At 38.6% G+C, this 25,236-nt stretch overlaps 1 protein-coding gene across 3 annotated transcripts; it reads left to right on the forward strand.

Moving 5' to 3' along the window:
- Nucleotides 1-52: 52 nt before the first annotated feature.
- On the forward strand, nucleotides 53-20,540 carry SLC35A5 (solute carrier family 35 member A5). Of its 3 annotated transcripts, none has more exons than XM_060098935.1 (7): nucleotides 53-438; nucleotides 1,090-1,238; nucleotides 6,084-6,182; nucleotides 7,563-7,693; nucleotides 10,239-10,306; nucleotides 16,924-17,704; nucleotides 19,009-20,540. In XM_060098935.1, the coding sequence occupies exons 2-7, from the start codon at nucleotides 1,109-1,111 to the stop codon at nucleotides 19,075-19,077; spliced, it is 1,278 nt and encodes a 425-aa protein (XP_059954918.1). In that variant the 5' UTR covers nucleotides 53-438; nucleotides 1,090-1,108; the 3' UTR covers nucleotides 19,078-20,540. The 3 variants fall into 3 exon arrangements, with proteins under 3 accessions (XP_059954918.1, XP_059954916.1, XP_059954917.1); XM_060098933.1 differs by having other exon boundaries at nucleotides 7,560-7,693; nucleotides 19,009-20,539; XM_060098934.1 differs by having other exon boundaries at nucleotides 53-284; nucleotides 7,560-7,693; nucleotides 19,009-20,539.
- Nucleotides 20,541-25,236: the final 4,696 nt, after the last annotated feature.

The following is a 25,236-nucleotide window of genomic DNA, read 5'->3' on the forward strand; positions in this document are numbered from 1 at the left end:
CTGGGGCGGGATCGGGTCACTTCTCCCCTCCCTCCGGAAGCGTAACATTGAGCGCGCCTGCGCAATGGGCGCCAGGTCCGCTTTTGCCTAGTCGGGTAGTTATTGTGCTTTTTGTTCCGGAATAGGAGGGTCGGGTCCAAAGGCTTATTCGCCTTTTCTTCTCCCATAGATTCTCCGTGTATGGACCCTAAAAGCTACCGCTGCTGCTGCTGCGGACCTAGATAGTTACTGTCTCAGCTTTAGGATGTACGCTCTGCCACTAGAAGCTCTTCCAAGGAACCGAGGTAACCGCGCCCCCCGGGACGAGGAAGTGCGCGTGCGTTTGAGGGAGGGCGCCCCAGACGAGATGCCTCCTGCGCATGTGTGACAAGAAGGCGTTCCTAGATCGTGGAGGGAAAGCTGCTCTTCCCGAGAAGGGGAGGTGTCTCTTTGGCCTTGGTAGGTTTACGCCCCACTTGGGCTGTGGGCATTGGTATTTCCAGCCCATCTCTCACCAATCCTCCAGGCACTGTGCACTATCCTTACTCTGGGTTGCTTTGGGTAGTTACCCGACCTGGAGTTTAATGGCCTTAACATATCAAAAGAGGGCCTTAGAGCCATTGATTTCGTCTTCTACTTCCAACAGTAGTTCAGTATAAATTAACACAGTGTTTCAGATATTTCTATTTCGGTCATTATTGTAACGAAATCTTTCCCATCAAGCTCTTTTTCTTCCTCCTATGGAAAAACCGCTACTGAGGAGAAAAATACAAATCTGAAGTTATCTTCTAGAGCAAAGTTGCTCATAAGAATGAAAGTTAAAGAATTGCTTTCCTGCAGAACCCTGCAGTCCTAAAATGTCCTACCTTTGGCAGCACTTCTAACCTGGCTCTTGGCCTTTCAATCTCTAGAGTTCCCCCTCCTATCAAATTTTGACTCTTTCCTTTCCTTTCCCCATAGTTTCTCTTGTACTCCCCAACTTTTTTGCTTTGGGTATAGGCATAACCAGACATCTAAAAAATTCCTTTTCTGTTCTTCACAAATCAATGGTATTTGCATTATGCTTAATCTGCCAGCAGGGTTGCTCATGAACTTGTTCTTCTCTTTAAGGCAATTAAAAAACAGTGGAATGGAAAGCAATTATTGTGGTCATCCCGTGTTAAGCTCCTCTTCAGCAATGTATACATTCCTGCTGGGGGCCATATTCATTGCTTTAAGCTCCAGTCGAATCCTACTTGTAAAATATTCAGCCAATGAAGGTAAGTTAAGATTTGGAATATGTATGGAGCACTGCCATCTAATCACACTTTATCTTTCTTGTCTTTCGTTTCCCTTGTATATAAAATGGGGATAATACCCTTAAAAGTATTCTGCTTCATGTCAGTGATAAAGCATGTTTACATTTGGTTCTTTAAACTTTAATTCCTTACCAAGAAAAATTTTTGATGCTGAGTGAAATTTGGGTCAGTTAAGTACAGGATCAAAACCTTTGCAGAACAGATCATAACATCTGACTGTTGGTTTAGTCAACAGGTGTTTCTGGGCCTATAGCAATATATATTATAACTTATTTTGAAATAGGAGATATATTTGGTCAGTTGGCGTTTGTGAGGTACTATTTTAAGTACATTATCAATGGAGCAGTACAGGTTATTAGCTTTGATAAATACATACTCAGGAAATCTTTTATTATTCTTAATGTAAGAATTTGTATTTAAACAGTTTAATTCCACAAAACTGTGTCGAGAACCTCTCACTAGTTATTGAGTACACGTAAAATCATGACATCATGATCGTTAATGGTCTGCTTGGGGAGTCAGATGTGTACATAAGTCTCTTTTTCAGTTAACATTTCTCTGCCAGGCGCTGGGCTAGATATTACTAGCAGGGTTCAAAGTGCATAAGATATAGACTTTATTCTCAAGAATTCACAGTTTATTAGAAGAGAAACACATGTAAATGCATCATGAAAATACAGTATAATAAGTGCAGTTCTATACCAAAGATACAGAGGTAGTTTTACATAGAAAGTGATATATTCTCTCTGGGAGAGCATAATGTGGACTGTGAAGCAGTCAGGGAACACTTCCCTGATAAGGTGACAGTTGATCCACAAGAAGACAAGGTGGGCAGAGGTATTCAAAACAGAAGCAACAGCCTATAAAAATGAACAGATGTATTAAAAAAGCAGGATGGATTGTGAGTATGTGTAGTTCAGAATTACTGAGCAAAAAGTTTTAAGGACTTGGACGAGGTGGGAAGGAGTGATTAGCCAGAGAGGGCAGTAATGATCAGAGAGCTGAGGACTTTATATGTCATGCTAAGCATCTGGGACTTTATTCTCTAGGCCCTAGAGTCTGGGGGACAAGGAATACTTGGAGGAATATAAACGGCAGGGTAAGATGAGAAAGACTATTATGGTAGCTGGATGGAGAAGGGACTAAAGGGGAAGAGAAGTAGCCAGTTAGGGGGTTATTACAAATTCAAGCCACAGATGATGAAAACTAACCAAGGTTTTTGAAGTAGGAATTGAGAAGAGAGGATAGATTCAAGAAATATTCTAAACATAGAAAAGACAAGACCTGGAGAATGTGTGGAATGTGGAGATTAAAGGAGATGAAGTATTGGATAGTTCAGAGGTTTCTGGTTTGGATGCTGAGTAGATCAATGATGTTCTCACCTGAGATGGAGACTAAGGAAGGAAGAGCAGGTTGGACAGAGCTCAGAGAAATTAACAGTTTTAGCTCTTGTACCTTCCATGAGGCCAGGAGCTGTGTCCGTGTTTACTGCTGTATCCTGCAGTGTTTAGCACTTCACACATGTCAAGAAAATGCCAGTTAAGTGAATAAATAGGAGATAGTTATTCATATGGATATGTTTAGTGAGCATTAAATGTTCCAGAATACAGATTTGGAAACATTTATATTAAGTTGACATTTAAAACCCAAGGAGCGGAGGGCTCATTCAGAGTAACCACACAGAATGAGAAAATAACAAAGAGCCAAGGATAGAACTCCAAGGAATGCCAGCATTTAACAGGAGTGCTGACACACAGAAGGACATTAAGAAGGAATTAGAGGGCTTCCCTGGTGGCACAGTGGTTGAGAGTCCGCCTGCCGATGCAGGGGACACGGGTTCGTGCCCCGGTTTGGGAAGATCCCACATGCCGCGGAGCGGCTGGGCCCGTCATCCATGGCCGCTGAACCTGCGCGTCCGGAGCCTGTTCTCCGCAACGGGAGAGGCCACAACAGTGAGAGGCCCGCGTATCGCAAAAAAAAAAAAAAAAAAAAAAAAAAAAAAAAGAAGGAATTAGAGAGATGAGTTGCAGTCCAAACTGCTTGGGGGCAAGATCTGAGTGGAAAGTGGGTACAGTGGAGATAATTAATATTGACACTTTTATGGAGATTAGGAGGAGGTATGGTAGCTGGAGAGGGAGGATCTTATATTTTATTTTTTTCGGTTGGGAGTTTTGAACATATTTGTAGGAGAGGAGAGGAAGCCAGTTAATTGAAAGATAAAGGAGATATACTGAAGCCCGAGGAAATAATTATTGGAGCAAAACCCCTGAAGAGAAGGGAAGGTTTTAATGGGGAGAATGGGTGAATAGTGGGGCCATGGCTCCTCTCTCTGGGAGTGAAGAGAAACCAATAAGGATGAATGTGGCGTAGATAAGTTTGGAGTGTGGGCAGAAGAGTGGAGAGAGGTCACACATGATGCTGTGATACGATTTGGCGTCAACCATGAGAGAAATGCAAGGAGAAAAACAAAAACGATGAAAAGCAAGAATGAGTTAAAGAGCAGTGACAAGAGTTTGAAAGTTGTGATATAAAGCCCCCCCCATTTGTGTGTGTGCATGTTTGCTCATGTGTATCATGATAGAAAGTAAAGCAAAGTATTGTTGGAGGATAATGGAGTGTGATTTCATTTTAGCTTTGAGCTCAGAAAAGGGAGGAAGAGATGTTTTTAACTGAGCTTTGAATAATGGAGAAAGTTTAACAGGCAATTAAGTGCCTGCTAAGTGCAGAACACTTAACTGCCAGGTTTAGGATGTCTTACAAGACATGATCCCCGTCTTGTAAGAAGCTTACTTTTTAAAATTTATTTATCGAATTTGTTTGTTTTTATTTTTGGCTGTGTTGGGTCTTCGCTGCTGCGCACGGGCTTTCTCTAGTTGCAGCAAGCGGGGGCTAATCTTCATTGCGGTGCACGGGTTTCTCATTCTCTTGTTGTGGAGCACGGGCTCTAGGTGCGCGGGCTTCCGTAGTTGTGGCGCGCGGGCTCAGTAGTTGTGGCGCGCGGGCTCAGTAGTTGTGCACGGGCTTAGTTGCTCCGCGGCATGCGGGATCTTCCCGGACCAGGGCTCGAACCCGTGTCCCCTGCTTTGGCAGACGGATTCTTAACCACTGTACCACCAGGGAAGCCCCAAAGCTTACATTTTAAGGGTAAGACATACAACATAAAAAGTAACTATAATACAATGTTACAAGTACTGTTATAGAGGTTTATAGGTAGTGTTAGCCAAAAACTGGGTTCACCTCTTGGTAGGTGTTGAGCCAAAAGACACAACCAAGCCAAAGATCGGGAGAAGGAAGGATTTATTATTACTTGTAGCAAGTAAGGAGAACACCGGAGAGCTTTCCCAAAGCAGTGTCTTCCCAAACAGCAAAATTGGGCAAGTTTTAAGCTAAAGGGTACATGCAATTTATGAAGGGGCTTGGGTGGTTGACAGAATCCAGCTTTAGTTGATTGAAGTCAGGAGGGTCAGAAAAGGTCAACATCATCATCCAGTTCTAGTTGATCTGGTGGTTGAGCACTGCAGGCTCATCTTTACCATTGAAACTGAACTGGGAGTCTTTACAACTGATACATTATCTTTGCTATTGTCACTTCTCTTGCTGGATAACCGTTTGTTCCTGCACTCTTTTGTTCCCTTAAGATCCTTAATTACTGAGACCTGTTCAAGGGCAAGCATTATGGCCAGGTTTAAGTCACAAGATGGCTTAGGCCAAAAATGGCTTCTCTTATGTCCAGAAAGCCACGCCTGGTTCTCTTTCTCCGGGGACCCCCTACCCTATCTGTTTACACTAGTGCTACAGGATCGGAGATGAGTAAAGGATTGATTATGCATAGGTTGTGAAGGTTAGGGAAAACCACAGAAAAGAGGAAGAAAGAGTGTTCTGGGGAGGAAGAATGTCGAGTTGGCTTTTTTCCTTTGTACTTGGCCAGTTTTGGTTTTTCATATGACAACCAAGGGAAACAAGCAAATATTTCTGAGAAAATGCATTCCTCAAAATAGTAACTAATAAAATTTATGTTTGTCCTTGGTAAAATCTTAGAGCAAGTTGTTTGTAAGCATTTAGAAAAAGGAGAGAAATAACAGCTAAGTCAAGATATACTAACCAAACCTCATTTCCTAATGAGATTGGCTTGTAGGTTGGGATATAGCTTCCTGATTGGTCAGTGGATTTGGATGTGTCAGTGTGTTTGTCCACCGAAGAGCCCTGGGCCGGTTGCCTCTTGCCGCAAGCCGCTTCCTTCTGTTACCACAACATACTGTTTGTCCCAGAGTGACAAACAGAATATTGTTTTCCATGTGTACCATGATATGAAACAGATAGGAAAACTCTGAGTTAAGGGAATATCACAGACAGAGTGTACCTTGATTTAAGCAAGGCAGACAAGTCACACAAGAGGAATCATGAGCTGGGTAATAATTCAGCCACCTAGATTGATAGCTGTTTGATTAGTCAGGCCCCGATTGTTAGTTAATGGTCAACTTAGAAGGTTGTCTCTAATGCCACAAAGCTTTCTTCGCCTGTAGCCCTAGCCTCCTCGACACATTTTTCAGGAACTTGAAGGAAAACATGAGAGGCATATCTCTCAATTTCGAGGATAATAAAACACTCAATGAGGTTAAGGATAGCTAATACATTAGGTGAATTGATTCAAAAATACAAAAGAGCCAAAACCAACTGGATGAAGTTTAATATAACCAGTCTTAAAGTCCAACTTTTAAGTTTAGAAACAGCTCTAAACTATTTACTGTATGTAAGCATTATATAGAGCACCATTTATAATTAAAAAACATTTCTGTTACATTTCAGAGAACAAATATGATTATCTTCCAACCACTGTGAATGTGTGCTCAGAACTGGTGAAGCTGGTTTTCTGTGTGCTTGTGTCACTCTGGGTTCTAAAGAAAGGTGAGTCTTGAAATGGTACTATATACTGGTTAAAAATCACAGAATCAAAAATTTTGAGAACTGAAAGGAACATTTCATATCAGTTAGCCTAGCCCATTAATTTTATATATGAGGCTACTAAGATACAAATAGAAATACGATTTCTCATGTTTTGCAAGTGAGGAACAGACTCAGAGCGTAAGTTGTAAGTGTTAATGTGGTGCTGGGTAGGAGGGGGCAGAGCCTGGAGTCCAACCCACATGTCCTAGCGTCCCGTCCACTGTGCTGCCTCTTGACTTGTTCCTGTGGTGGGTCACACAGCGAGTTAGTTTTTATTCAAATTCAGGATTATCTAAATCACTGCTGTCTGACGTGATACGTAGCATACTGCAAAACAGTCCCCATTGCCTTTAGGGGGACAGCATAGCGCTTTGGAGTCAGAGAGACTGTATTCTAGGGCAGATTATTTTACTTTTCTGAGCTCCAGTTTCATCAGCTATCAAATAAGTATCAAATAAGGGTGCACATAGTATCAAATAAGGGTACTAATCCTTCCTCAGATCAAAAGTATGTACCCTTTTGTGGCTATTAATTCTCCAGTTATGGAACCTTAGCTCTCTCTTCTACTTTGATCCACCTTCCCACGTGAGGTAGACATAGAATTTACACCATTAAAGGGCTTGCCCAAGAAGATGTCTTTTCATTCTCAGAGGTTTCAGTCTTTGCAGAGTTTCTAGTTAGTGGAATACATTTCTTAATCTCATGAAATTTATGAAGTATTTACAGGGGTTAGACTTAAATTGTTTTCTATCTTTTCATTTTATTTTACATTCTCCGTTACAGTACCTTCTTAATTTTTTGTAAACCTAGAGATAGGAGAATAACTCATACTAGGATGAGCAAAGGTTAATTTTCTCTACTCCCCTATGTATAAACTTTCACTTAATATCTCCCTTTCCTGATTCCCTCACCCACCACAGCACCACCGTCCCGGCCCCGGGAAAAAAAATCCCAGCATGAACGCTACATTTTTTGTTCCACTTATTTTAACTTGTTGATCTCTCTTGGCTTTATGCTCAGAGTAGTAAGAGAAAACATAAGTGTGTCCTGAGTTGCCTTCCTCAGTAATACGTCTGTCTCAAGTTAGCAGGAACTAAGAAAATCAGTATTCCTAAAGTGTTGCTGTTGTCAGAGATGAGCACGGTGGTGGGGTGAAGAAAGACCGTAATGGAATCCTGTGTAGTTCTTGATTTCTCAAGGCTAATAGTCACTTACGAAAGCATGTTCATTAAGTCTCTTTTAAAGAATTATATCCGAAATTAAATACAATTTACTTTCTCTAAAAATATGTGCATTCTCATCAAGCTCATATATTTATTGCTGTATTTCTTTCTTTAGAAGATCATCAAAATAGAAACTTGAGATGTGGTTCCTGGAAGAAATTCTCTAATTTCATGAAGTGGTCCATTCCTGCCTTTCTTTATTTCCTGGATAATTTGATTGTCTTCTATGTCCTTTCCTATCTTCAGCCTGTAAGTAAATAATGACAAAGAAGACAGCATTGAAAAGACAGAGAAATGAATCCTGGAACTAACCTTTCTCTTTTTTTTTTTTAATGGTTTTCCTTGGCACTGTTAGTTTCTCATTGCCTCACTGGCCTTCCTGAGGTTTGAGCAGAATCATCTGAGCACTGACTTACCAATCCACTTGCAAGACTCTTCCACTGTGAAAGATAACCATTAAACTGTGCTGACTGATCTGTGGGAGCTGCTTCCTGACCACTGAATCTAGAGCCATCTCTCTCTGTGTAACCTTAACCAGTCTGCCTGTTTTCTGAGCCATCCTGTGGTCACCCACCTCTAATATTAATCTCAACATCCAGGACCTCCAAGCAGACTCCCATGATTAACTCAGAAAATTATACACTCAGTGTACCGCTCTTTCTTACACTTGTTTTAATGTGGTGTATACGTATTCTTTTGGTATGATTTTCGTTTTCTGTTAGTCCTGTCATTTAACCAAGTTCTTTAAGGGCAGAGATTATATCCTCCCAATCTAACTGCTATCCATAACTGATAATACTAGGTATACTTCTCATCTCTCCTGGCATCCCCTATGCCAATTTAGAGAGCTGTTAGTAATCAGAATTAAAGTTTGGTCTCTTCTGCTTTTACCTGTTACTCAGTTTGGATCACGTGTATATTTTCCCCTCTATATTTTCATTTTATAAAATGAAGGTTTCTATTACCACATTTAAGAAAATGTGTTTTAATTTTCTTTAAAGAGCAAGTTCAGGCATTTTGATCATACATAGAATTTCTGTTGACACTAGTCCTCTATTTGAAGCCTCTTAAGTATATCCAAATCAGTGTGAAAGTGGGATGAAAAGGAGGGATCAAGAGGGCACTGAGGTAGAAAACAGGAGTTTGATTCTTTTGCACAATTTAAAAGATTAGAACTAGGCAAGGGCAAACTGCTCTGTAAAATAGAATAGTGTTACCATACTGGCCCAAAGGTAAGGACCTGGGCCAGGGGATCACCTGAAGTTGCTTTCAGCTCTGTGATCCATTTTATTAGTAAAAGTTCATTCCATTTAAAACGTGTCCTCTCCTAAATTCTTTCACTTTGTTTTTCAGATCTGAGAATTCCTCCCAACGACATAATTATTCACATCCAATAAGTGTATATTTGTTGTGTTTTATTTGTATCCAACAGACTAGCTCTAAATTTATATCCCTTTGCTAAATCCCTAGTACCAAAGCAGGAGTGCAACTTCCTGTTGTTACAGCTTATTGCTTTGTTCTTCCTTCCTGATTGTCTACAGCCACAGATATTACAAAATAAATTACTTGGCTTATATATTCTGTGTAGTGCTATGCCCAAGCCTAGTTGGAAAGAATTAAATAGAGATGCATGGAAGTTTGGGGGCAAAGAGCCGTGATACTTTATTTATTCTATACTATTGCCTGGACAGAGTGGACACAGTTCCCCAGGCCAGCAGGCTGTTTTGTTAGGTACATTTGCAGTGCTGTAACTGTGATTCATCAGAGCCGCCACTTCCCCACTCTTAACCAGCCATGTACTTTTCTTATCTCCTCTTACTTGTCTTCTAACCAGGGGTTCACAAACATTCGTCTGCAAAGAAAACCTTAAAACAATGGTTCCCATAAAAATTCAGTAGAAAAAGAGCAATATTGTATTCTTGGAATTTTTGCTAGTTGTTATTGGATTTTACTCTTATTTCTTTAATTCAGCTGCATATTAGTCGTGTTTGCTGGTTGTATAAGATTGTGGATACTCTTTAGGGTTGGTCAATCTAAAGTGACAGCAAGGAGGAAGGCAGTAGGATTTGCTTTTAGAAATTATTAATATTGTCAGATCCAATTATGGCGGCAGTGATAAATTTCATATTTTCTGGGCCAAAATGTATATATGTTCAGATTAATATTCTCATATGTGGAATTTGACTAAATTCACAAAAAGAAACCTTAATAAAATCTGGCTAACACCTTTCTAAGTGTTTAGAACAATGTGAATAATTCCAAAGGACTGTCAAATATAAGTTTGGTAATGAATCACTGGTATTGAATCACTACAGTTCAACCAGGTAAATTGATTTAATTCCTAGAGCATTAAAAACGCTTAAAAACCTATACCTCCATCTTCTTAATGTATAAATGGGCCTAACAGTACTTGCTTTCTCTCTACCCACAGAATCAGTGTTAAAAGTCTCTGAGAGCTTGGAAAAGAATGCTTTATAATCATTGTAACCATTATTTCTGGACCTAAACCTATAGAGTTTATAAGTATTTCCAGATCTGCACATAAAGATTATTACACGGGCATTTGCTGAATTTCAGCACATTTTCAAAGCCTGTACAATAATTTGATCATATCTACGTAAGTTTAACAAGCAATAAAAATAGAATTTAATCCTCTAGTGAAGTAGCTGCCCTAATAACCCCTCTGGGTTTTGACCAAAAAGCTTTTTTTGTCAGGTTAACTTGCACCAAGCTGGGAGATTTCTGAGGTCAGTGCTTTGCTTGGATTGTAACTCTATCTTCTCTTTCTTTCTAGGCCATGGCTGTTATCTTCTCAAATTTTAGCATTATAACAACAGCTCTTCTATTCAGGATAGTGCTGAAGTAAGTAACTTGTTGTGAAAGCATATATCATACTTTAAAATGGCATCGCCTTGTTTCAGGTGATATACCCTCTGAATCCCAAGGCCGGGATTTTATTCCTAATTTGCTTTGTGTGTTGGGCAAGTTGTTTAACCCATCTGGAAAGCAGCTGCAGTGTTAGCCTGTCTGAGTCCTCTGCGATTCAATGTTTGAAATGTATTTTCTTAGCATCTCAAAAGAAAAGAGATGATTGGGTTTTAATTATTTTAATTTTTAGTGCCAGATTTTCAACAAAGAATTCATTAGCTTTTTTTTTTTTTTTGAAGAGTCTCTGTACACTAATAGGGAACCAAGAAGTTCCTAAGATTAATATGTTTGTTATATGGAGTTTGGAGGTGATAAAAAGTGGCAAATTCCTTATTAAACTCCTTGAGATGACTACGTGATTTAAGCTGTAACTGGCAGAGGATTTGCATGAGGAATCTAGTTAAAATTACAATTAATAAGAGTTAACTTATTAAACTTTCCAAGTGCTATCACTAATTCATCTCCAGGAGAACGTTTGAATAAAATAAACATTTTTAGTTTAGATAGGCTCTGCTGCAAAGCAAAGGCCAGAAAGTCCTAAGGTGATACAGGATCTGGGTACTTAACTCCAGTTTAATTTGTTGTTTAATGATGATGATGATGATGATGAAAATAAAATTAACTCTTTGTTATATTTGTTGTGATTGTTTTTATTTTAATTTTACATTCACATTCTCTTTAATTTGTTTCTCAATGTGCTATGTCATAGTGTGTTTTCATAATTGATGTGTACAGAAGGATGAAGGGCTTGGTCCATAGGCACTCATTATTTGTTGAATCCCGTGATGCATTCAGTACATAAATTATATGAAATTCTTGTAAGGTTTTCTTTTACCCTGAGGAAACATTCAATTTAATAGTTGATGTAAGAGATGGGGAAAAAATGAACATAGCATTTCATCCAATTTAAATGCTAGAGTCACTGAAATTTGCTTTTGCTATCACTTCATTTTATTTATGAATTGTGAGAATAATTCAATTCAACTAGCAAGTTAAAGAATGCTAATCCAAAAAAAGTTTTAAAGTCTTTAAAATCAGCATGAGGGCTTCCCTGGTGGCGCAGTGGTTGAGAGTCCGCCTGCTGATGCAGGGGACACGGGTTCGTGCCACGGTCTGGGAGGATCCCACATGTCACGGAGCGGCTGGGCCCGTGAGCCATGGCCGCTGAGCCTGTGCATCCGGAGCCTGTGCTCCGCAGCGGGAGAGGCCACAGCAGTGAGAGGCCCACGTACCGCAAAAAAAAAAAAAAACCCAATAAATAAATAAATAAATAAATAAAATCAGCATGAAAGTCACTTTGTAGGATAAAAGTTGGCTTCTGAGAAAACATATGTAAGCAATAATATTTTTATATTGATTCCTGTGATAAAATTAAGGATGCATTTCCATAAAGGAATAATTGTTGGCCCTGACACACAATAAAATACTCACTATTAATAGGGGAGCGATGGTCTCAAAAACATGTATTTTTTTTGTTTGGTTTGGGGCTTTTTTTTTACTTCAAGTAGAAAAATTTTTTTTCCTGTGAAGTGACAGTTTATGAGTACACATGGTATTATACTTAAGTTATTATATAATATATAAGTATTATGTCAAAATTAAATTAATAACTGAATTTACCAAAGAGAAGTTTAAAGGTATGTATTTCCTGATTTGAAATTGACTAGTAGCTCTACCTATGCCAAGAGTTGGTGGTTTGTTTTTTTTAATGACCCCAGAGCATGAGCAGGGCTGTGGGCCAAGGTGAGGGGCACTTGGAAAAGCCCTGCCCAGGGTGGCCCGACTGCCATGTGGGCAGCTGCCCGGGGAGGCTCTCCACCAGTGACTAGAAATCACTAAGGTCTCCTCAGGGCCTTCCTACCCTATTTCGACTTAACCCCACAATGACCCCATGAGATAGGTGCAGTTAGGCTGAGTCTGTGCCTGGAACCCGGAGCCACTAAGCATTTTGCAGCCCTTGGGCAGCTCCCTTTGGCTGTAGAAGAGAGGGAGTCTAGGTGGATAGGCTGGGGGTGGAGGGACAAACAACGTTATGAGCTACAGTTCAAACTTTTTTTTTTTTTTTTACATATTTTACCTCTTAATATTCAAAGCAGTAATATTGATTCTTAGGCATGTGTTTGCTTTGTTGTTAATACCACTCTGTTTTGAATCCTTAGAAGTTCTTTAGATTAAAGAAACAATAAAATCACTCCATTTTTATTATTTCCACAAACGCTTAGTTCCCAGAATGGGTCTTAGTTTGACTAATTCACAAATCAGCACTTGAAGCTACTCTTATTAAATAGTGGAGCTAAAATGTGTTAATAAATCTAATAATGTCTTTTATGGGAATGCCTTTTAAGTATTACCTATTATTATATTTTAAAATCAACTTTGTTCTATTTTGATCTTTTTGTTGGTGGTAGTGTATGTTGTTTGTTAGTTTTTCCCTATTTAATCTACTCTTTGTGAGTCATTTGATGGTCTTCCGCCCGTGGCAATAAAATTTTGACCTAAGAATAGCTTGAGTTCTATCACAAGTTCTTAATTTATTTGCCATAAATAACTCATTTAGAATATCAAAGCTCTTGTCTTATACTTAACTCTAGCAGAGCCATCAAATACCTTTCCCATACAGGTAAAGGATATAAGGCTATACAGGTAGAAAAAAATAAGTCCAGTGACTAATGTAAAACTTACTTGTAAGAATTTGAAAGTGAGAAAAAGTGAAAAGTATCACCATTCAAATGTCTTATTCTAAACCCCATGTGAATGCATAGATTTCCTCCTTGAAGTATAGTTACTGGTTCAAAGTGGAAATGTGGCAGGCATGCCTCAAGGCCCTATTGGTTTGCTCTTAAGTCTTGGCGAAGTTGTATAATCTTGTTTGCTAGGCTTCAGGGAATAATAATGTCAGCCTGAACATCGAGATTTGGGAGATTAGAGAGCGAAACCAAGACCAGCACTTATTTTTACCTAAAGAATGTATGTAAGTTTCTCTGATTTCTTCAAAGGGAAGGGAAAAAATTATTAAAAAACACATTTTGAAACATATGTTGGATGTCTTAGAAGTTACGGTGAACTTTACTTTCTGAACCAGCAGAAAAAATAAAAGTGCCACTCAGTAATAACAAGCATTTCTCCAAAACCATTTGTTCACTTGATAAATATTTATAATTTCCCATGATAAATCTTCCCCTGGTCACTCTTTGTACTATTTAGAAAGGTATGATGCATGGCTTCTTGAAAAAAGTTATGTCTTTCCACTTAAATATTTTCTTGCTCTTCCTTGGTTTACCACCAGATATGGTAGAAATGCTCTTATCTGACACAATTTGGACCTAATTGTTGAGTTACTAGGAAAACTCAAAGTAGGGATGTCATTTAAAATATATATATACTTTAGACAATTTAACTTAAGGTATGTAAGTGTCAATTCATCATTCTTTTTTTTTTTTTTTTTTTTTTTTTGCGGTATGCGGGCCTCTCACTGTTGTGGCCTCTCCCGTTGCGGAGCACAGGCTCCGGACGCGCAGGCCCAGCGGCCATGGCTCATGGGCCCAGCCGCTCCGTGGCATGTGGGATCTTCCCCGACCGGGGCACGAACCCATGTCCCCTGCATCAGCAGGCAGATTCTTAACCACTGCGCCACCAGGGAAGCCCCATCATTCTTTTGATGAAGAGCCTAAGACCTTTCCTTTGCATACGTGTGGGGTTTGCTGATTGGAGTTCTTTGGCTTCTTTCTTGCTTGAACCTACATTCATTACACATCATCTGTGGTTTCTGGTTTCAATTTCATTATAGTGGAGCAAGCCTTAAATATATTTTTAAAGTAGATTCTTCTGGATTTTTACTATTCATTCCCTAAGCTTAAACTAACTTACCTGTACCTAATTCAAAGGCAGTTTTTTTGTCTTGAGATTTGCCTTTAGTCCTCCCAAAGCATTCAACTTAGTTTTCATGAAAACAGCAATCCTTTTCATTCACTCATAATTTATGATTTCTGTAATCATTAAAATATATAATTACAATAATGAGGTCACCTGGCAAAAACACGTTTTGGAACAGAGACTCTTTGTGAGCAAACAGTTCACTTGGGAGCAGAGGCCTTCAGGTTCAGCAGCCTTCCAGCCAGAGGCATTCAGCTCTGCGCATCAATCTGAATGTTTTACTGGGGCAGTGGAGAGGTCGGTTAAGTGAGTTTCTACCGTTGCATCACCTAAACCGTAAGGAGCAAACTCTTTGGTGCCTAATCAGTCATCATTTATAAGAGTGCAGATCCTCAGCTGACTTTATAGGATGATTTATTGTTTTATTTTCTTTGCTGAAAATCTATTTTCACCCTAATCCTTAATAATTTTTACCTGCCTAGAACATTATCTTGAATGAGTAATTATTTGCAGTAGGTACCGGTTAGCTTATTTAAGGCTTTATTTCCTTGGATTCTTTTTTCTCCATGTCAATATTAGCGGAAGATCTATAGCCGTCAGAATTGAAAACTTCTAAAGGACCTGTAGAGTATATCATTGCCTCATTTATCTTGACGTACAGTACTTGGTTATATAATGATTTTTATAAATTGAGCACCCATTTTTCATCTCTGTCTTTTCGGTTTCCGTTCCATTTGCTTTCTACTACTAAATGTGTACCACCTGCACCTTCAGAAATGTATGTGACTAGCTGACAGTTTCTGACCTCATGGACTATAAGGCTATGTTGGTCTCATCACTGCATGCTAGATCTGGTTATATGAAAGTGTATACACGAGAAGACATATAGGGAGCACAGGTGTGCTGCTGTCTGTGTGTGCTATCTGTGCAGTTAGCGGTTTCACAGCATGAAGCTATATGGAAGCATTGGTGAAATCAGACACATATTCCTGTACAGGCATCCTGGGAACTCAGAATTATACTTAAGAGGTGCATTGGTCCAGAAGGAGAACTTACAAAACCATGGCTCAGACTCTTTCCTTGCTCTTTCATAAATACATGACCTTAGAGAAGTCAGTTAACCTCCCCTAGAACAGAAACTGCCTGACCCATAGTAGGCGCTCAACAAAGGCTCCAAAATTCTTGCAACTTCAGTTCTCACCTGTTGCTTTACACATCTGCCTTTGCTCATGTTACTCTCTGTTCTTGGTGTGCCTCTTCTCCACCTGACTAATCGATCTTCAAACTTGAAGGTGTTGTTCCCCCCAGAAGCCTCCCTGGATGCCCCCACATGAGTCCCATACCCCTCTTTCCTTAGTCAATGTACCTTCTTGTAGCCTTTGTATAGACTCTTGCCTCTTCCTGGGTATATTGCCAACTCCCTTTTCACATGAGAAACTTCAATTTATTTTTCATCTTTCAGCCTAAGTGTCATTTCCTCTTCAAAGCAATACCTGACTCTATTTCCAGACTCAGATGTTGTTCCTCAGTGTACCCCAATTGTTCTGTGTATCATATGTCACACATTATATTGTCATCATTTAGTTCCATGGCTCACTCACTATTAAAGTGTAAATTCTTTGAGGATGGAGACCAAGTCTTTTTTCTCTTCCCAGCATGCCTGGCACATAGTTGCTGCTTACTAAATGTCTGTTGAACTGAATGAATTTTCAAAATGGAATAATAATAATCATCATCATCACATCCTCCATATCTGAAAACTGTGTTGTTAGGCAAAATAAAGAAATAAATAAAGCATTGTTAGGACTTCATCAACTGAGACACTAACAATATTTTTTTCCTTGCCTTATCAAACAGTTTGCTGTATAATATTTTATGATCAGGCCATGAATCTGGGAACTAGCTTCCTCCTTAAATCATTTCTAGGTCATGAATACCTTTGAAAATTTGACAGATCTTTGAAGGATCACCTGGTGGGGGTGGGGAAGACCAGGAATTCACCTATGTAGAAGATTTGGCACACACTGCAAGAATTCACAGATATCAGAAGCTCGTCACATTTTTTCTGGTTCATGGAAACTAGATTGAGAATCCCTGCTATAACTTACTTTATCACGAGATTAAAAAGTGATCGTACCAAACAACTAAGATCAGCTTCCAAGGTAGAAAGGAGGCTTAGTTAAACCTATAGGTTAAAAGGAAACTTAAAATGAGGAGAAATGACTGAATGGCCTTAAGGGACAGCTACTATAAAAGCAGATAAAAAATAAGTTCAAGGGGCTTCCCTGGTGGCGCTGTGGTTGAGAGTCCGCTTGCCGATGCAGGGGACGTGGGTTCATGCCCTGGTCCGGGAAGATCCCACCTGCTGCGGAGCGGCTGGGCCCATGAGCCATGGCTGCTGAGCCTGCGTGTCTGGAGCCTGTGCTCCGCAACGAGAGAGGCCACAGCGGGAGAAACCACAACAGTGAGAGCCCCACATACTGCAAAAAAATAAAAAAGTTCAAGAAGCAGACACACCCTAACGGGTTTCCTTTGAACTTGAATTGTGGGGAATGCTGGCAAAAACAGTATGGTTCATGCAACCAAGTACTCAAGTGATTGAGTTTTCAGTAGACACAGTTGATAGAGGAGGAGGAAAAAAGACTAGTATTAAAATCTCTTTTTTCATCTTTGAACAGGAGGCATCTAAACTGGATACAGTGGGCTTCCCTCCTGATTTTATTTTTGTCTATTGTGGCCCTCACTTCTGGGACTGAGACCTCACAGCATAACCTGGCAGGACATGGATTTCATCATGATGCCTTCTTCAGCCCATCCAACTCCTGTCTTCTTTTCAGAAGTGAATGCTCCAGAAAAGACAATTGCACAACAAAGGAGTGGACTTTTTCTGAAGCTCAGTGGAACACCACGGCCAGGGTTTTCAGTCATATCCGTCTTGGCTTGGGCCATGTTCTTATTATAGTCCAGTGTTTTATTTCTTCGATGGCCAATATCTATAATGAAAAGATACTGAAGGAAGGGAACCAGCTCACTGAAAGCATCTTTGTACAGAACAGCAAACTCTATTTCTTTGGCATTCTTTTTAATGGGCTGACCCTGGGCCTTCAGAGCAGTAACCGTGATCAGGTTAAGAACTGTGGGTTTTTTTATGGCCACAATGCATTTTCAGTAGCTCTTATTTTTGTAACTGCATTCCAGGGCCTCTCGGTGGCCTTTATTCTGAAGTTCCTGGATAACATGTTCCATGTCTTGATGGCCCAGGTCACCACTGTCATCATCACAGCGGTGTCTGTCTTGGTTTTTAACTTCAGGCCCTCCCTGGAGTTTTTCATAGAAGCCCCATCAGTTCTTCTCTCCATATTTATTTATAATGCCAGCAAGCCTCAAGGTCTGGAATACACATCTAGGCAAGAAAGGATCCGAGATCTAAGTGGCAGTCTTTGGGAGCGCTCCAGTGGGGTAAGTTTGTGAGGATGCTGCATTTTTGCCTGTTCTTCCCAAATTCAAAGTGTAGTTATGCAAGAAGAGAAATAGATCAGTGCTGATTTGTCACAGGGCATATTGGATCTCTGTGACTTATTGTTCAACAAACATTTGTTGGACTCCTTATATATAAGGGCTCATGATAATGCTGTCAGGGGTTGAGAAAAAGTATAAATCACAGTCTCAAGGACTTTATGCATTAGTTGTATCATAGAATATTACAGTCACAGAACCAGAAGATGCATCACAGGTTATCTTGTCTAGTCTCCTAGTTTTACAAGTGAAGAAACAGTCTCAGAGAGGCTAACTGGGTTACAGATAGTAAGTGAAAGAAAGAACTGGTACCAAACCCATGAGGTCTGACTCCTAATCCATTCATTATTCTTTCTACTCCACTGTAGTTGGGGAAACAAGCCTCATTCGTAAGAAAAGTTGATCTTTGACGTTAGTAAGTCTTGTTAAATATAAGTCAAAAGCCTGGCTTCTTTCTTTTCCCTGTAGTTTTTCATAAACCAGAGTGTGCCAGAAGGGCAACCTTGTTTATCTCGCTAAGACGGTGGTCCCCAAGGTTCCCAAAAGGATCGCTGCAAATGCATAGTGATCTCTTGGAGGCTCAAGCTAGGAGATATATATTTAAATAAAATATGAAATGGAGTCCTCTATCTAGGTTTAAATTTACAGTTTTCATGAACACACAAAATATGAGATAGTTCACACAATGAACATTCTACTCTTCGGGAAAGTTAACCTATTTCTTATTAGATAGAGTTCATGGCAGAGCTTCCCTCAGTAATGCCTCTGAAGTGTTGATATTTACAACAGATTCTTAAGATGAAAAAATTAGAAGGCTGCTCTGATCTCAGTTAGAATATAGATTTAGAAATCCTGTATTCTTTTCCAACAGTCTAATAACACTGCTTGCCCTACTTTTTTAGGTAGAAGAAAATCAATGTAACAAGGTAACAAGGTAACAAGGCCTAGTTTATACCTATTTCTGCAGCCTTTAGTCATTTCCCTCCAAGACCAGCAGAGGCCGCTCCTTACTTTGCTCTTGTTAACTTTGAAATTCAACGTTACTGAAGTGCATTCCAATTTTTTATCTCATTATATGCCTGAGGTTAACTTTCCAAGAACTTATTTATTTAATTTCATTTAACAAGATTATAGTTTAATTAAATAAAGTCCATGATTTGTTAGTAAGGTTTCTCCTTAGTAATCATCAAAAATGGAACATTTCTGATTTTGTCCTAATTAATTACTGATTTCATGTTTCCTTTTAGGATGGAGAGGAACTGGAGAGACTTACAAAACCCAAGAGTGATATTGAATCAGATGAAGATACTTTCTAACTGGTACCCAAGTAGTTGGCAGCTCTCACAAACCTTATCTTCACATTTTCAGCATGTGTGATATTTATCTTTCCACTTTGATAAACCAAGAACATTTCTAAAGCATAAAACTCTTTGCATATATCTAACCGCTCCCTAAATAATTCCAACCAAAGCTTAGAGTACCCAAAGGCTAAAAAGTTCGAAGGAACTGACATAAGAATAACAGTATGGAGACTGCATTAATGGCCTGGTACTTAGTAGGTCAAGATATATTTGCAGATTATTTTCCTTGTTCCTCCATTCCAGAAAACTTGTAATAATCATGTTAGCTGTACCCTATAAATATACAAATAGAGATCAATTTGCCAGATATTCAGAATTGTGTAGTTCTACTCTGCATGCCATAGTCTTCCCTTTTCTATCATTATAAATATCACCTAGGTTGACCCTTGAATTCTGAGGCCATGGAGATAGTCATTTTGTAATTAAAAGAGATAGTCATTTTGTAATTAAAATCAATGAGACTCTAAAAATTTGGTTGAAGGACCTTAATAACCAGCCACAACATTGATTTGAGAGTAGTGTAGTCTGTGCTAAATGTTTTGCCAAAGAAGCAAATTTTTCAACAAAAATCTGAGAATTTTAATTTTTAGGAATTTGTAGGAAATCTTATTTTTAGTGGTTGTCTTTTGATGTTTTTCTACACAAATAAGCTTCCATTTAGGTGAAAGTTGGTTTCCAGTCCCCACCGTTATCACTTGTATTTTACATCACTTAAACCAGCCATGGTGGGTTTTTTCTCCTCAGTTTGACCACATGACTATTGGATTATTCTATTTCGGAGAACTAATAAGCCACTTTTATTAGTTATTAAATAGAACGTATGACTATTTTAAATCTTTATATCATACTCTGTTCCTAAAGGTTGAGACACTGGCTTCAGAATCATGCCAGGTTGTCAGTAAGACTATTGCCGAAGAGTTCTTTTAAAAGAGTCACTTTGCAAACAAATGACTTTTACTGAAATGTGAATAGTATTACTCTAAAAAGAGGAAGGCCAGTAATAAATAAAGCACTTTATAGTAACCATGTTTCACCCTTAAACTGCATGGTATTTTTTGAGGTATTTTTGCATGCATCCAGTTGAGTCTATGAGGTAGAGAAGTCAGGTGATAGATAATTTAAAAATGAGAAAACAGAAATGACTTGCCCAAGGCCATATAGCTGGATGGTGATAGGACAAGTGTTGGCTTCAGCTAATAGACCTGTGTGTTTATAGAGCACTACACTGTAAATGTGAGCTTTAAGTTGTCATTTTCATGCAGTCTGTACATCTCTTCTTTCCCCTAATTTTCATACAGATAAATATAAGATAATACTATTACATAATCCATCTGTGATATCCAGAGCAATATGAATGGCAAGAGTTGGTGGAAATTTATAAATAAAATAACTATTAAACACTTACCTCGTGTTGTTATATGAAGTGGAATGCAGAGTATTTTTAATTTCAAAACGTAATTTCAAAAGAACTTTTAAAACTGTCTCTTTTTCAGTAGATCTTGACTTCTGAGAACAGCAAAACTTTACCTTATCATAGGCGTTCCATCAGAGTAATTAATGTGAAACAGGAAGATTACTTTATTATGGCAATTCATTTTAAGGTAAAGAAAATCAGCTATAGGAAGACCTTTTAGGAAATAGAGCATACAAAACATACTTATGAAACACATAAAATTGCAACAGTATTACTTGTGAAGGTATCGCCTATGGGATATATTAAATAGCAGATCCCACCAATTCATGGAGATTGATTTTCTCACTTACAGTTGCTTTTTCACCCTCCTTTTCAGGAAAGGATTTATTGCCCAAAGGAAGGTTTACTCATGTTAATTTACAAATTAAGTAGAGAGAGGGAAGGAGCTGGGACTAAAATGTGAAGTTCTGACGTGGATGCACTGGAGTACAGTTGACCCCTCAACACAGGTTTGACCTGTACGGGTCCACTTATATGCATATTTTTTTCAATAAATACAATCACCAGTTGGTTGAATCCTCGGATGCGTAACTGCAGATATGGAGGGCCGGCTCTGGGACATGAGCAACCTCAGAATTGGTCCGCAGTGGGTCCTGGAACAAATCCCCCGCAGATACCAAGGGACAACTGTATTTTGTGGGCGCTACTGTTTTAATAGGAGAGTAACTGGAAGGTGAGAGGTCTAGAAACCATATCCTATCATCTTAGGTGCTCTTGGATCAAGTGTGTAATCTGGGGAGAACGAGTGTCATGTGGAAAAAGAAGTAGACTTCTTTCCTGTTCTAAAGAACAAGTTACAGGGTGATGGTTATTCTTTCCTTATAAGGAAGACTCTCCTAACAAATGATACTTTCCAATAATGGAGAAGACCTTCCTGAAGAGTAGTAGAGAATAGTAGTAAATTCTCAATCACTGAAGTGTTAAGGAGAGATTGTATCAGCAGTATGTTTTAGAAGAGATTCCAGCATTGGTATAGAAGTTGGACTAAGTGATTTCTAAAGTCCCTTCCTATTTTTAGATTCTCTTCTGAGCAGTTTTGACCTACAACCAATGTGCTGAATAGCCTTTGGTTGGACCACAAGTATGGCCTACAGTGACCTGATTCCAGCTCTGTCACTGGTCCTAGGGTCAAACTTCTATCCAGCAATGTGCCTAATCCTGAGGGGAAGCAGCATGTGGCTGTTGGTTATAGAGGGAAAGATGGCTTAGACCCAGATCCCAAATGCTTGGCCAGCTGTGTCCTGCCGCCGTAGGTTTTCAAGGTCCATATGCAGAGGAGACTCAGGGCAGAGTTAACTTTGTTTATAACTCTAAGGCTTTTTGCATCTGAATCCCCATGTGGAAGCCCTGTTGCTGGTGACCTGGGTTAGACCATGTGGGGCTGCAGGGAAACCTTCTGCTCTTGTACAGGCCCAACCTTGACCAGACACAGCCCAGGTCCTCCTTGGCAACTTCTCCTTTTACTCAAGTCCTGATTTTTCCTGCAAACTCTTACCATTCTAGTATGGTGAAGGGGCAGAGAAAGTCAAACCCAAAGGAAAGAGAGTGGTTTTCCTTCTCTAAAGCCGAGAGCAGACTTTCTAAAACTGAGTAATATATATCCCTCCTTTAAAGGAAAAAAAAACCTCTCACAGATCAGTGTTGACCTTTTTTTCACTTTACTGTAATTTAAATGCATATGAACATAAAGTATAAACTTCTTATAGTTTTTATATGAAAACCAAAACAAATTTACAATTAAAGTATAAAGCTATAAAAGCAGTAAATTTTCAATTCAAATAGGAATTTAGTGAGAAGGTGATATTTTGCTCAAATGGAATCACAATAAACTCCCTAACAGATCTGCAGAACTTCTGTCCTCACTTGCTATTTTACTTGCTTCAAGCTCCATCCTGTCTCTGCCAAGAAAGATAACTGAAACCTGCTGACAATGCTGGTAATGCATTTAATCCTGCTGGGATTTATCAACCCGTGTCCCTAACAATCCCATACGGATGTGGTGTGCGTCAAGCTGCCAACTCCCATTGGCCGCGATGCCCTGGAAAGATTTTAAAAACGTCAGCTGTATGTGTTCCCTGAAGCTTTGAAAGAACTCACAAATAAAATTGCCTAGGCTTGGCACTTTTTTGAGGAGTACTTTTTTCCCTACAACATTCTTTGTTTCTTCCTCCTCTTCTTCTTGATTCACTCTTGATCATTTATATTCAATATTTTACTAAAAAACTAACCTTCCAGAGTTTCAAATTTATTTGCACAGGAATTCGTGAATCATGCTCATAATTCTTTTACTTATTTCCTCTTTTACTATAGTTCTGTTTTCTTTCTCATTTTTGATTTTGTGTATGAATGGTGTCTCTTGGTTTTTTAAAAAATAGGTTAATGAGCATTTTCTAATTTTTACTTTATTAAAATTTATTATGTTCTGTTTTTCTAAAGTTTGTTTTGTTCTTTTTCTATCTTCTTCAAATATATTTGTTTTCTTTCTTGCTTGTTAATGAACATGTTTATAACTAGTAGAAAAATTCCTTGGAGTAAGTAGACTCCAGGCCAATCCCCAAAGACTTTAAAGTATAGCATTATCATTGTTATTTTTTCTAATTCTGTTTCGAGTCAAGAGTAGTGTCACTGAAGATTTTATTCATACTTTTGTTAATTTCTAGTTTTTATACACTTGGTTGGAAAATGAGATCTGTGCTCTTCCTGCTGTTATTTGCATATTTTTATTGAATTTATTATTGTAGTTTGGCTCATCCTTTGTGTAAAAGCTTTTTTGGGAAAGTTGATGTTGGTTTGATATTTTGAACCAGTTTGAAAGTTTCTTGTCATATTTTAGATTTATTCAACTTTCATTTCTAGTCTGTTTCACTGCTAGTAGTTACTTCTACATTTTTAAAAGCAAACTTAGAACCTTATTTATAAATGTTTCAACCTCAAAAATGGTCATTGACTCCTTTCATTGAAAGATGAGGAACTTAGGTTATTATATTTCCTCCCAACTCCTCGTTTTTCTTAATAAGCTCTGAGAATTTTATCTAGGTCTGCTATGCTGTATTTCATCTCTTCTAGGACTCATATGTTTTCACATTACCATCTCTGAAATTGGGGTGTGTTAAGCAATGGCATGTTAATATAGCTGCTGCCTCCTGGCAGTAATGAAATTGTCTTTGCTCGCACATGCAGGCATTTGGCACATTCTTACAACTTCTTGATGTTTCAGTCAACAAACCACTTAAAGACCATTTGAGGAGAGGATAAGAGTTCTGGTTGTTGTCTGAAAATCTTTCATTGGTACCTCCTGGTTATATCAAGAACATGCCAGCATCAAATTTTACAGAATAAGTGTCAATAGCTTGGAAGAAGACCCTGGAGACAGCAGAGAAACTCTCTTACAATGCTTCATCATCATCACGTCTCCCAGTGGTGCAGGGAACTATCTGCCTGGAAAACCTCAGACATCTACGACTCTGCGTCAAAAAGTGATTCAAGAGATTCTGGCTCAAAATGTGAAGATATTCTAGAAATAGCTTAATATATTTAACTTATAGTTTCCCTTTTTATGTAATCAGAAAATGCTACATGATAAATGCAAAGTCTTTAAAAGCTCTTTAAAAAGAGGTATAAAATGAAAATTCTAAATGACAAGAAAGTAATATGTTTAATTGTGTTTCTTAGCAGGACATGAAATAGTGGCGTCTCTTAGATTTGATGTTGTCATGGATATGATGAAATTTAGAAGTTCTTTTTAAAATGTTTTATTATGCACCTTTTCCTTCAAGAATTAATAGTCTACCTTTTAGTTTGTAATCCCAATTATCACAGCTAATTAAACTTTATTCGTTCATGACATAATTTGTTTATTCATAACTTTAAATGCCAGTTCATCTCTCAGCTGGGAGCTGTCTTAAAATAGATTTTTCTGTTCTGAAAGTGTTTTCGACTGATACACTTCCTGAGGTTTTAATATTTTTTGGTGTCTAATAACTACTAACTGCAGGTTTTTTCGAGTCATATTATTGTTCAGAGGTTTTGCATTTGTATTACTTTCTATAGCTATTTAATATAATATAAATAATGGCTTGTCTGAAAAATAATTCTTAAGTCACCTTTTTTTTTCCATTTAGAAATCTCCTTTTTTATCATTTAGTGTTGCCAAAAGGTTGTTTCCCTGCTCTATTACATATGTACGTATGTATGTGTGTATGTATGTCTAGGTGTGTGTGTATGTGTATATGCATTTTTTTTCCCCCCCATTTTTGTAGGTGAGCTGATTTCTAAGCCTGGGTGCATGAATGCCTCTGTATAGATCTTTTCTTTAAGACTTCTGTGTACTCATCTTTAAACAAAATTTTAATCAGTCCCAGTATTTCCCACAAAATGGTGTAGGTGAAATCTCCCTTACCCAATTGCTCTTTACCTGGACCCTGAATGGCATCTTTGAAGTAGTGTTAAAGCTAGAAGGTGTTTTTAAAAGGTGGAAGGGAAGCAGGACCATAGAAAATTGCAACGAGGGAACTTTCTGGGTGTGTACTTTTCCTCTATCTCGGCTGAAATGCCTGCTTTGAGTGCCAGTTCCATAGAGGTAGGGCTAGTACTGTCTCCTGTTGTGAGGAGAGGGTATCACTTGACTTTTAGTTTGTTCC

This window comes from Mesoplodon densirostris, chromosome 5 (genome assembly GCF_025265405.1).
Source record: "Mesoplodon densirostris isolate mMesDen1 chromosome 5, mMesDen1 primary haplotype, whole genome shotgun sequence".
NCBI classification, from domain to species: Eukaryota; Metazoa; Chordata; class Mammalia; order Artiodactyla; family Ziphiidae; genus Mesoplodon; species Mesoplodon densirostris.